Raw genomic sequence first — 12,258 nt, 5'->3', positions numbered from 1 at the left:
AAGTATTGTAAATGGCTCTGACCCCTTGTGGTGGCCAAAGGGTAGTTGGACATTAAGCCCTACATGCAACAGAAATTACTCGTTTTTTTTAAGTTGGTAGTAGTGAGTAGCCAAGTGATAAATTCATCCAACTCATATTTGCCATGCTGGTTCTGGGTTCAACTCCTAGCACAGCCCTGGATTTTATAACAATATTTTTTTAAATGTGGAGCTTATCTCAAAGGATAAGCTAATCCCCTACCGCAGGCTCGGGCAGTGCAAGCTGAGCCACCAAAGGATGAGGAAGGGCTCTCTCTCAATTTGTTTGAAGACACCGGCTCTTTTTATGTAAATGGCAAGGAGTTAGTTGCGTATATCAAAGATCACATATTTTTTTCAAATCTGAATACTTTTTTTTTTTTTTTTTTTTTTGAAGGTTTTGGGATCAGGTCCTGATTTTTGTCTTTTCTGTTTAATTTAATTGAGTTTGTGGCAAAAATATTTTTTCTCATTTTTATTTTACACTCGCAAGGAAACGAGTTTGCATCGTGTGAAGGGGATTCACGCTGACACGTCATAAATATTGGTAGCGAGCGATACTTTCACACGTGCAAATAAAAAAGTAATATTATTGAAGGTTTTATAATTTAATTATTTATTTACAAATTTAAGAATTATTTCATTAAAAACATATTTTTTTGTTAGACATTTAGAATATTACCTTGTATTATATTCATTCACTAAAATTTCCATTTATTATTTTTTATTAGGTTAAAATTTAAACAGTTAAAAATTTTACTTTGCATTATATTCATATTCCAAAATTTTCATTTATCATTGGTTGTTAGGGAGTTAAAATCTTATTTTGTATTATATTCATATTTTAAAATTTCCATTCATTTTTTTTGTTTATAGTTTAACTAAATTACAATGGGTAAAAATAAAAATAAATCATCTCACAATTATAAAAGTTGCAGAGTACAGTAACCACTTTATTAGATTCTATCACACAAGAAGCTGAAAAATTTTGTGCAGAGGATAATAAAACAGCGTTTTGTGAGGCTATAAGGAACATTGCTCAACAAAAATTTCCTACATCTTCGGAGGGATTTCAGACTTCGGAACCACCCTCATGTAGCAAATCGATGTTGCCTTCCTCTCCGGACATTCATGAAAAAATTATAGAAGACATCAATCTTACTAATTAATTGAGAATAATATGAAAAAGTATTGTAAAGTGGTTCAGCCCTCTTGGTCACAATTCTCCTTTCAATTCTTGTAAAAGATTTTGTTGTTTACAACAATCCGGATTTCAAGCTTAAAGCTCATCACTTACAAAAAGTGAACCTGCATGCTCATCCCACCTTCATCATTTCTATTAAGACCTCCAGTATGACAGGAATAACTTTACTTATTTACAATCACAATAATGGAAAGGGAAAACATATTAAACACAATTATGGTCAATTATGTATTTTTTGAAATATTTATTATAAAAATTAATTAAAGTTTATAAAAATGCTATGGTTGTACAGAGAACTGTTTTGTATGTTATAAAAACTTAGAGGTTTCCTCACATAACTTGGTCGCAATATTGTCTTACAAAAAAATTTTTTTTCCAAAAAACCCCGGCACCCGCAGGGTCGATATGACTTCCGCTGTTGCGAACCCTCATTTAAGGGGGGTGAGAAAAAAAAACATCAAAATAAAATGAATAATGAAAAATGTAGCAAAATGAACAATTTTCATCATAAGTAACATAAACCAACAATAAACTAAAGCTGCTTTTTAAATATATGTCATAATATCACATCCTTCAATATTAAAAAAAATTAATTAATGAAAATATCAGTTTTTTCTTTTTATATTTGATTGAAAATTATTACAATTAAAGTGCATTAAAAACTGTTTTTAATTTATAATTTTCTTTTGAATTTATTATATTGCAATAATAACAATGTGTATAAAATATTGTTTATAATAGACAGAAAAAATAGATTAAAATTGAAAACTACTTAATTAATAATTAAAACAACCAATAACAATATTATTAAATGTTTGCATAAACATCACACAAAAATGTACACACAGTACATTAATGTGTATTTGTATGTTTTTAACCACTGGCAGCAGCAGCATTTAACGCTTGCTCAAGGTCATTAATAAGATCACTGGCAGCTTCAAGACCAATAGACAATCGAATCAGATTATCAGTAATGCCAAGTTTGATTCTTTGTTCTAATGGTACTGAAGCATGTGTCATGACACTCCTAAAAATTTAAAATAATCTTTAGACAGAAACATCACAATATTTTAAATTTAAAACTTACGGTAATTCAGCTAGAGATTCAAAACCTCCTAATGACTCAGCCAGAGTAAAGACTTTGAGAGAAGAAAGAAATGTGTTGCTTTGGTTCAAGCCTCCTTTTATATAAAACGACATCATTCCCGACACACCTGACCAGAGCTTCTTGGTCAGCTCGTGTTGCGGGTGCGACTTGAGCCCAGGAAATATCACTTTATCGACGTATTTGTGCTTTTCAAGGTATTCCGCCACCTCCATGGCATTTTTCATATGTTCCTTCATCCTGACGGCGAGGGTCTTCAAGCTCCTATTGACCATGTAGCAATCAAAGGGCGAAGGGATTATTCCCATTGCTAAACAAAATTATTAATATGCAATCTTAATCTTTTGCCAGAAAACTTACAGTTTTGGATAAAAAGCAGCCTTTCATTAAGCTCATCGCTGTTTGTCGCAGCCGAGCCCATTATAATATCCGAATGACCGTTCATATATTTCGTCAGTGAGTACATAACTATATCAGCTCCCATGCTTAAAGGCCTCTGAAAATATATTGGTTCAACAGAAACGTAAATATTAATTGTGTTATATGCTAGTGTGGATATTCAAGGTCAATAAGGTGAACATACATTAAGTTAAAACTCTGTTTGAAATTCACTAATTTCGTGGTGCGCTTGACCAATTAATACATTACAATTAATTAAAGTTTTTAGATGAGATGAAAAAAGTTAATGGCACGAGTGGGATTCGAACCCATGATCGGCTAGATACGCCGCTGCTCTACCACTACCACTACTACCGCTATCGTGACCTCGATCCACTCGGACATACATCAACTTCCTATCTCAACCCCACCAATTTCGTGGTCCGCTTGACCAATTAATACATTACAATTAATTAAGGTTTTTATCTGAACTAAAATAATTTGAAAAATGGCAAAAAGGTGGGAAAACTCAAGAGGTGGGGTTGAGATAGGAAGTTGATGTCTGAGTGGATCGAGGTCACTCAAGAAGCAGCGGTGTATCTAGCCGAAGATCATGGGTTTGAATCCCGCTCGAGCCATTAACTTTTTTTCATCTCAACTAAAAACCTTAATTAATTGCTTTGTTTGAAAGTTTAAAGAAAACTTCAGATTTTTATTTGTAACCGATGTTGGCAGAAACAATATGTAGTTAACTGTTTGTCATACATTTCAGTTTGGTTGTTTATGTAATCAAACAGTTCATAATGATGTTTTTTCACAAATAACGCACACACACGGTAGTTAATAACCAGAATACATGTTTGAAAATTACACAGATAAATAGTTAGAAAGCAGATGTACAATGCTACAAATTCATAATCTTTTAGGGGAGCCAGTTGAAAGTTTCTATCTGCCATGTTAGCAGTTCCAGGCTCAATTCCATTCAATTGGAATTTTCTTTGAGAATTGTGAAAAAGGATTATAGTAAAAGTAAAGTCAAGTAACTACCCCATTGAGTGTCACAGACAAATTCTCGGCAGAAAATTTGTTGTTCTTTATTTTTTATTTTTTAATACAGTAATAATTTAAAATATTTGTATAAGTATGATGATAAACATAACAATCTCTTCCCTAAACACATAATTAACAGAATAATCAACAATTACAACTCAACAATAACACCATCCACTAATATTAATAATATTACATTAAGTCTATCGAATACAAACAAACCAGCATACATTTCCATACCATTTATCCAAGGCCTATCATACAAATTAAACACATTTCTCTTGTCTGATAACTTCAAAATAGCTTTCAAAAATTATAAAACAATTCAAACACTTTTTTCCAAAATTAAAGATCCCACACCAATAACAAATAAATCTGACGTAATCTACAAAATCAATTTTTTAAACTGTCCGGCAACTTACATCGGTCTTACATCTCTCTTACAGAGTAAAGCAGCATATCTATGATTGCAAAAAACCCAAGCAAAATCCTACAGCACTCGCTACCCATCATTTTAAACACCAACACAATTTTGACTTCAAAAATCAAAAAATATTACATACAGAACAAAACAAACATAAACGTAATTTCTTAGAAATGGTTTATATCAACAGAGATAAACACAGCATCAATTACAGAACAGATACATGAAAACTCAGTCGCAGCTACGCCAATATCATTAATCAAATTCGATACAGATAACATACATATATCATTACATTCCACACATCAAATATTTTTCATAGTCTAATTGTCCAACAATTTAGCTTTCCCTTTCCTATTTATCCCTTTCTATATAATCCTGAAAGGATAATCTGGCCGAACCATTTCCAACACGTTGTTTCTCTTCGTCGGCTCTTTTCATCTCAAAGAAGCCTACGCCTTATACAAAAATGTCTTTTCTATACTGACATCCTTTCCCACCCCTTCAAAATCCAACGTATATAAACACAAAATAGCAAAATCTCACTGGCACTCTCGACACGACACACAAGAATGGCACAATTACACAGAAGACAAACACTTTGAGTAGAAATACTTTGATTGAATATATAAAAAATATATTTTGCATTGTATAAATTCACTTTTCCACATCCAAAATGTAATTGTTATATGTAAACAATGTTTGTAAATCCCAGGCCCTGAAGATGATCTCAATAAAGATCGAAACGTTGGCACGATAAAGAAAATGTTTTTCTGAAACCTACATCACACCAGACCGCATCTCACGATTTCTAAATAAATATGATGATAAAGCTTCACCAAAGGACGGGAGTTAATCAGTTGCAGCTGATAAACCCTTGTTTACATTTTTGGTGAGTCACAAGTCATTCTTCACCCTGATATACACGCATTTCACCCAGCTCTTTTTTATTTCTTCGCACCACTCCAAATTTTGGATTTTCTATTTGTAGTCACTCAATAAAAACAGGGGATTTTTAATACACTCTACTGTCGCTTGGCTAAGGCTGTTTCACAGGAAAGGAAGTTAAATGTTCAAAACTGTACTCGTCGTCCTCATCTCGCCCACTTGCTAGTTCTCATTGGCGCATACTGCTCAACCTTTATCCCTTTACATTTCGTTCTCATTTTCCATTGGTAAAGCCTTACATTTTATTGGTTGTCTGGACTTTTATATCCAATTGAATTTAGTTTGTTTTATTGTGGTGGCTGATTTCTTTAATTTTATAATTTCTTTTTTAATGTGTCAGCATTACAAAGAATACATATATATTTTTCTGTTTTGTTTTGTATGCAATGGATTGAAAATTATGAAAATACACCTTTTTTCTTACAAAGACCCCACCCCCTACTCAGAGTCCTTTTAACTATGGTCCTCCAGTATCGAGTAGAGGAAAAATTGCCCCACAATTTTGCCCCCCTCCCATCTTTGCCAACACAGGGGGCAAGCCAATTTATAATACATTTTTTATGAATAATGAAACTCCTCTTAACAGTCACCTCTATGTAGCAAATGCCTCTCTGAACGGACACTTTTTGCATTCCCTGGCACAAAAAAAGATACTATTTCTAAACATTTTAAACCCCTCTGTAAGCCAGCCCCCGTCTTAGCAATAAGTTAAATTGTAAAATAAGAACAGAATAGGTAAACGAGGAAAGGTTGTCCTTTGAAGGGGCACCGCCCAGATGGGAAGCTTAGACATGGTTACCCAGGTAGACAGCTAGGTAAGAAAGGAGGACATCGTAAATTGGGAATACGTCAACGCTGTGCTAGACCGCCGTCTTTTTCGGCCCCGCCGCGGTGTGAGATCTCCCCCCGACTTTTGAGTTTCCTCTCCACCCCTACCCCGGGAGAGACCCGGTATAAATGGGATGACTGGAAAATCAGTGAGGCAGACAGTCAACAGTCAAGCTGCAAGACTCACCCCAGTGAGCCAAGACCGAGGACCGGGAGAGAAGCAGCCACACTCCGTCTGGGATTCAACAAGAGGACTCAGCCAGCCAGAGCCAGCGAGGACCAGCCGTTGCGACCATCGAGCCAAGTCAGAGGTCGAGAGAAGAGATGTTGTGGACACTGATCGTGGCGAGCATCGTTTGGGGTAAGTCCCTTTGTTGATAGACTCATCCCAGATTTAGAGTTGTGGCTGACTTGCAGATTAAGTAAGATTCCGAGGTTTTTAAGATTAAGAGAAGGACTTGTGTACAATAAATGTTACTGAATACTGTCTCTGGTTTATTGAATTCTGGAACCTTACCTTCCCCTACACAAGAATAAGTAGCGACGCGCTTATGCCAACTAATCTCTTGTCGCTTAGAGAAAAACAAGCGAAGATCAAGAGATAATTCGGCCGCCGCGCCGTCGTCCGCTTACACCTCTATAAAGGGAACTCCTCCATACCGGTCACCTGCTACCAGTCCCCATCAGAGTAATTCACCCCTTTAAAATGGATGTAAACAATAAAAATTATTAAATATTCATATGAAGAAATATTTGCTAAACTCATTTAAAAAATTAAGTCCAAAATGTTTTAGGAAGGTAAGCTAGGCTAGCAGCGCGTAATAATACACCCTCCCCCCAAGTGATATTTCAAATACGTGATTATATGAACCCTCGGGACGCCGGTGATTTTGAAAAAAGCCCATTTGTATGTCAGGTCGAATACAGGGCTGCTGGATTCGAACCCAGAACTACTAGTGTGGCAAATGTGAATCAGTCATCAGGGTCCCCACTATTTTGGATGCTTATAAAGTAAGACAAATTTTGAATTATTGTGGCTAACAAATTAAGAATACATCACAAGGATGAAATGTCTATCTAAGTTTACAAACCAACTAAGACATTTTTGTTTACTTTTTAATTGTTAACATATATGTTTTGATTTATTTATATGATTCATTGAAAGATAAACAATATTATGTATTATGTACAACATAACCTTTATCTTGATTTTTTTTAAACCCCTCCTTAACCCCTCAATAACGGACAAAAACACATCTTTTTTGCATTATAGAGAGGTTTCACTGTATTATCAATTAAAAAACCATGGGCTCTGCCAGGATTAGATTAGAATAATTAATGATTATTATGAAATTATTTATTAAGTAATGTGAAGAAGCAGTAGCCCATGCTTTATGAAAGGACTTGCCCTACTTTTGAAATTAAAAAATACCTGAAAATAAGGTGTCAGGAAAGTGTTGTCAACTACAAAAATAATATCCTGCTTCGTTTTCTTAACGACTAAGCTCAGAGCTGGTACATCCATTACCTTCATCAAAGGATTCGTCGGACTTTCTACCCAGAGCATCTATAAACATAAATTGCTTGAAAAATACAAGCTCACCTGGGAAAAAATTTTATTAAAAAAAAAATAATAATACCAACCTTTGTATTTGGCCTGATAGCTTTTTCAACTAAGTCGGGCTGAGTCGTATCAACGAATGATGTTTCCAAACCCATATTTGAAGCAATTCTTCTGAGATACCTAAAACAATTGTGTAACTCGTATATGATGTAGCATTGTATATTTTAAAACATTACCTGTTCATCCCGCCATAAAGGTCATCTCCGGCGATGATGTGATCATTGTGTTTTAGAAGGGCACAAAGGCCGTTGACTGCTGCCAACCCAGAAGCAAAAGCTAAGCTGTACTTCGCATTTTCTATCGACGCTAGGCATTTTTCGAGGACAGCTCTCGATGGGTTTCCACTCCTCCCATATTCAAATCCCTGCAAATCAAAATATAATCAGTAATAATTTTATAACATTTTACAACAAATTTAAGTTTAAGCTCTTGTTATTTACTTTAGCATTGTAGAATTATATTTCAAAATTATTTTATTGCCATTTTGTAGGCTTGCGATAAATGTAATCTTAACATGAAGTAATTTTGAAGAGTTTAACTGAGCAAATATGCAAAATATATAAAAAAAAAAGGAAACAGGTAAAAAACAGAACATTGCATTACATTCCAACGGATGGTTTTAATCCATGCTTGAAACAGTTAAAAATTGATTTTTTGTAGTAATCTTTATTCTTTTGTTGTAAATAAAAGTATCTATCTACCTCTAACTATCTATCTATGCATATTCTCAGACAGCCAAACAGCATTGAAGACTTCTGATTCAAACTTCAACTCAAAGCTGGTCATGATATGCGCAACATATCTCCAACTTCTGTGAAAACGAAATCAAGTAACTCTGATACGGGTGTCAGAACACGAGGGGCTAAAGATACCAAATAGGCACACTAGCAAAATCAGGAGGAACCTTCAATCCCTTGGTCCAGGATAGCCAATCGGTACACCACAAACAAAGCTAAAAGCGGAACTGAACAAATGGATGGAGAAAAAAATGAATACGCTGAATTAATCTAGGCGCAAAACAATCAAAGAAGTTTATTAATATCTCAACCACGAAAACAAACTTCTATCTCTTTGTCAGCAGGTATTAAGGCAAATAATAGGCTTTTATACTATCCATTGCCCATTTAATTACCACCTTTAAAAAAATTGGAAAAAACGGTGACAGAAACCTACCAACTTGTCATGAAAATGAAGATTAAAAAAATGAAATTATACAACGCTAGTAAATGTTAGATTAAAAAAAAAAGAATTGAATCTATACAATGCTAGAAATTTTTAGATAAAAAAAATTGAATTTATACAATGCTAGAAAATTTTAGATTAAAAAAAATGAATTTTTACAATGCTAGAAAATTTTAGATTAAAAAAAAGAATTTATACAATGCTAGAAAATGTTAGATAAAAAATTGAATTTATACAATGCTAGAAAATTTTAGATTAAAAAAATGAATTTTTACAATGCTAGAAAATTTTAGTTAAAAAAAAAAGAATTGAATTTATACAATGCTAGAAAATTGTAGTTAAAAAAAAAAGAATTGAATTTATACAATGCTAGAAAATTTTAGTTTAAAAAAAAGAATTGAATTTATACAATGCTAGAAAATTTTAGTTAAAAAAAAAAGAATTGAATTTATACAATGCTAGAAAATTGTAGTTAAAAAAAAAAGAATTGAATTTATACAATGCTAGAAAATTTTAGTTAAAAAAAAAAAGAATTGAATTTATACAATGCTAGAAAATTGTAGTTAAAAAAAAAAGAATTGAATTTATACAATGCTAGAAAATTTTGGATTAAAAAAAAGAATTGAATTTATACAATGCTAGCAAATTTTAGATTTAAAAAAAAAAAAAGAATTGAATTTATACAATGCTAGAAAATTTTAGTTAAAAAAAAAGAATTGAATTTATACAATGCTAGAAAATTTTAGATTAAAAAAAAGAATTGAATTTATACAATGCTAGAACATTTTAGATTTAAAAAAAGAATTGAATTTACAATGCTAGAAAATTTTAGATAAAAAAAGAATTGAATTTATACAATGCTAGAAAATTTTAGATTTAAAAAAAAATTGAATTTATACAATGCTAGAACATTTTAGATTTAAAAAAAAGAATTGAATTTACAATGCTAGAAAATTTTAGATAAAAAAAAGAATTGAATTTATACAATGCTAGAAAATTTTAGATTTTAAAAAAAATTGAATTTATACAATGCTAGAACATTTTAGATTAAAAAAAAATGAATTTATACAATGCTAGAAAATTTTAGATTCAATCAAAGTATTCGTACTCACTCAAAGTATTTGTTTTCCGTGTAGATGTGTCATTCTTGTGAGTCATGTTGAGAGTGCCAGTGAGATATTGTTGTTTTATGTATATATACATGTAAAATTTTCTAGCATTGTATAAATTCATTTTTTTTTAATCTAAAATTTTCTAGCATTGTATAAATTCATAATTTTTTCCACATCCTACATGTATTTGTAATATTCAAACGGTTATAAATCCCTGGCCCTGAAAATGATCTCAATAAAGATTGAAACGTTGGCCATGATAAAGAAAATGTTTTTCTAAAACCTACGTAACACCAGACCGTATCTCACGATCTCCGAATAATCATTTTCAATATTTTTAAATCACCTGGGAAAAGTAGGGTCATAACAGATGGAAGACGAGATGCATTGAAAAGATTCTATTGTACTAATAAATATCTGACTTTGAAGAGGACACTTTGTGGGTATCAAAACGTTCTAAAAATAATAAATAATGCCTGCTGCGATGTGTTCCAAAAATTAAACAATCTATTAACAATTAAAAAGGACTTAGCAATAAAAAAAAGAGAAAATATAATTTTTTTGCAATATATAGTTATGCAAAATAATACTTTAGATATATATTTATTATTGACATATCAAACAGTTGTCAATGCACATTAAATCTTATAATATTCATGAACAAGATTATGGAGAAAACATTCAAACTAAACTATAGCTTTATTTCAATTTATTATTTTTGTTTTTAAATGACCCTTAAGGATATGGCTTAGGGATGGTTAGGGGTTAGTTGAAATACCCTCGAAATACCAACAAAAAAAGTTGTCGAGTAGCTTACCCTGTGCTTTGCAGGGGCGTCCTGCTTGAAAGTTGTACCCATGTGGATGGGGGGAATGACAATGCCAGAAGACCATTGGTCTGGGTCTTGACCGTGGTGAATCGCCTTCGTCGAGAAGCTTTCGTCTACTGGCTGGTACATTCCGCAATCCCCGGACGAATTCATCTTTAAAAAAAGACGTTTCGGTTTGACACTGTTAACATTTTATAATAAGCGGGAAAATGTGAACGTTCACGGATGACAAATTACCTTGTGTTTTGGTATAGCTGTAAACCTGTAAGAGTTCAACGACACGTGGCGGTAAGGAGAGCACGTGATCTTGAATAGAACAGAGTACAGACTACAGAATACAGATAGGGATGGTTACACAGAGAACTGTAATTATACCAAGTACAGTGTAGGGATGTGCTTGGTAGAGGGCACTTTAGCACCTTAATTTTCTGACGTATTGGTACGATTACATCGAGGCGCTAAACAATAGAAATACAAACTTCACAATGATAATCCTATATTTTTAAAATAGGGTAAACTGTAGATACAATTATTAATGCTGCAAAGCATCGGTATAAACGTTTGTTACATTTGGTCATTTGTTGAAGCCTAGTTCTTAAACTTAACTTGGAGAAAGACTTTAAAAAATGATACTATAGTGCATTAAGGGTGTTTGGTGAAGTGAAACTATGGTAATTCGGCCGGTCCTTCGTGGTTCAACATCTTTTCGGTAGTCTTGTATGCTGCTGATTTGTGGTTTGGTCGTTGGATAATTAAAAAGGACATCATCTGTCCTTTCGAAGGTGATCCTTCAACTTCTTGCCATGGTAATTTATTCTAATTAATGCCACACGATCGGCCCAGTTAGACATTGCGAAAACAACAAAATTACACTTGTTTTGGGTATCAGGGCAAACAAAGCAGAGTACATTGAGAATCTGGTCAAGGAAAGTTCGAGCGGAACACATATCGCCCCTGAACCCTTTAGAGGCATATCAAATTGCCAAAAACGTAAGATCCATCAAAAAACGGATTAAGAGTAATTCGGCGGTTCAATGGGAATGTATTCGAGGACAGATGCGCAAAAGTTCATTAAAGGACCATCGTAAAAACTAATGGTACAAATACTAAAGCTAAGACTTGTAAGGACTGTAATGATTGTAGAACTACTGTCTGGACATTGCAGACTCCGTGGGGCATATGTATAGACCCGGAGCAGCAGAGACAGGCCTGTGCAAATAAAGAGAAGCAACGAGTACACCAATAGATAAAGTATAGATAAATTGACCAATGTTCGATGGACGTCTTTCAGCCCTGAGCCTTTTTTTACACATTACATTACAAAAACAAAATTACACTTGTTTGGGTACCAGGCAGAGTGCGACGAGAAGCCACATATTGGTCAAGGAACGTTCGATCATAACACACGAACATATATCGTCCCTGAACCTTCTGAGGCATACCAAATTGCCAAAAACGTAGGTTCATCCTACAATGGGTTAGGAATAAGTCCTCAATTCTCCAAAATTTCAAATTTGATGGCAAATTTCATATAAGTCCTGTATTCGTTTTTCCAC

The 12,258-nt window shown here is 33.3% G+C and overlaps 1 protein-coding gene across 1 annotated transcript; it reads right to left on the bottom strand.

The window, feature by feature from the left end:
- Positions 1-1,436: 1,436 nt before the first annotated feature.
- Positions 1,437-11,049, bottom strand: LOC106662628 (putative cystathionine gamma-lyase 2). The gene is made up of 8 exons (XM_014386845.2): positions 10,940-11,049; positions 10,691-10,855; positions 7,756-7,943; positions 7,600-7,699; positions 7,388-7,522; positions 2,688-2,823; positions 2,310-2,637; positions 1,437-2,249 (listed from the first exon to the last, which is right to left on the bottom strand). Exons 2-8 carry the CDS (start codon positions 10,853-10,855, stop codon positions 2,096-2,098), a joined length of 1,206 nt encoding a protein of 401 aa, XP_014242331.1. The 5' UTR covers positions 10,940-11,049; the 3' UTR covers positions 1,437-2,095.
- Positions 11,050-12,258: the final 1,209 nt, after the last annotated feature.

This window comes from Cimex lectularius, unplaced genomic scaffold (genome assembly GCF_000648675.2).
Source record: "Cimex lectularius strain Harlan isolate CLEC.00 unplaced genomic scaffold, Clec_2.1 scaffold43, whole genome shotgun sequence".
In the NCBI taxonomy this organism is placed as follows: Eukaryota; Metazoa; Arthropoda; class Insecta; order Hemiptera; family Cimicidae; genus Cimex; species Cimex lectularius.
This window is presented reverse-complemented; position numbering and strand designations above follow the sequence as displayed.

Excerpts from the sequence above, each read along its gene's own strand:
- LOC106662628 (XM_014386845.2), bottom strand. The coding sequence starts at position 10,855 with ATGAATTCGTCCGGGGATTGCGGAATGTACCAGCCAGTAGACGAAAGC. Across the intron at positions 7,700-7,755 it reads CTTTATGGCGGGATGAACAG|GTATCTCAGAAGAATTGCTT; the intron begins GTAATGTTTTAA and ends CAATTGTTTTAG. Across the intron at positions 2,824-7,387 it reads TCCTGACACCTTATTTTCAG|AGGCCTTTAAGCATGGGAGC; the intron begins GTATTTTTTAAT and ends ATATATTTTCAG.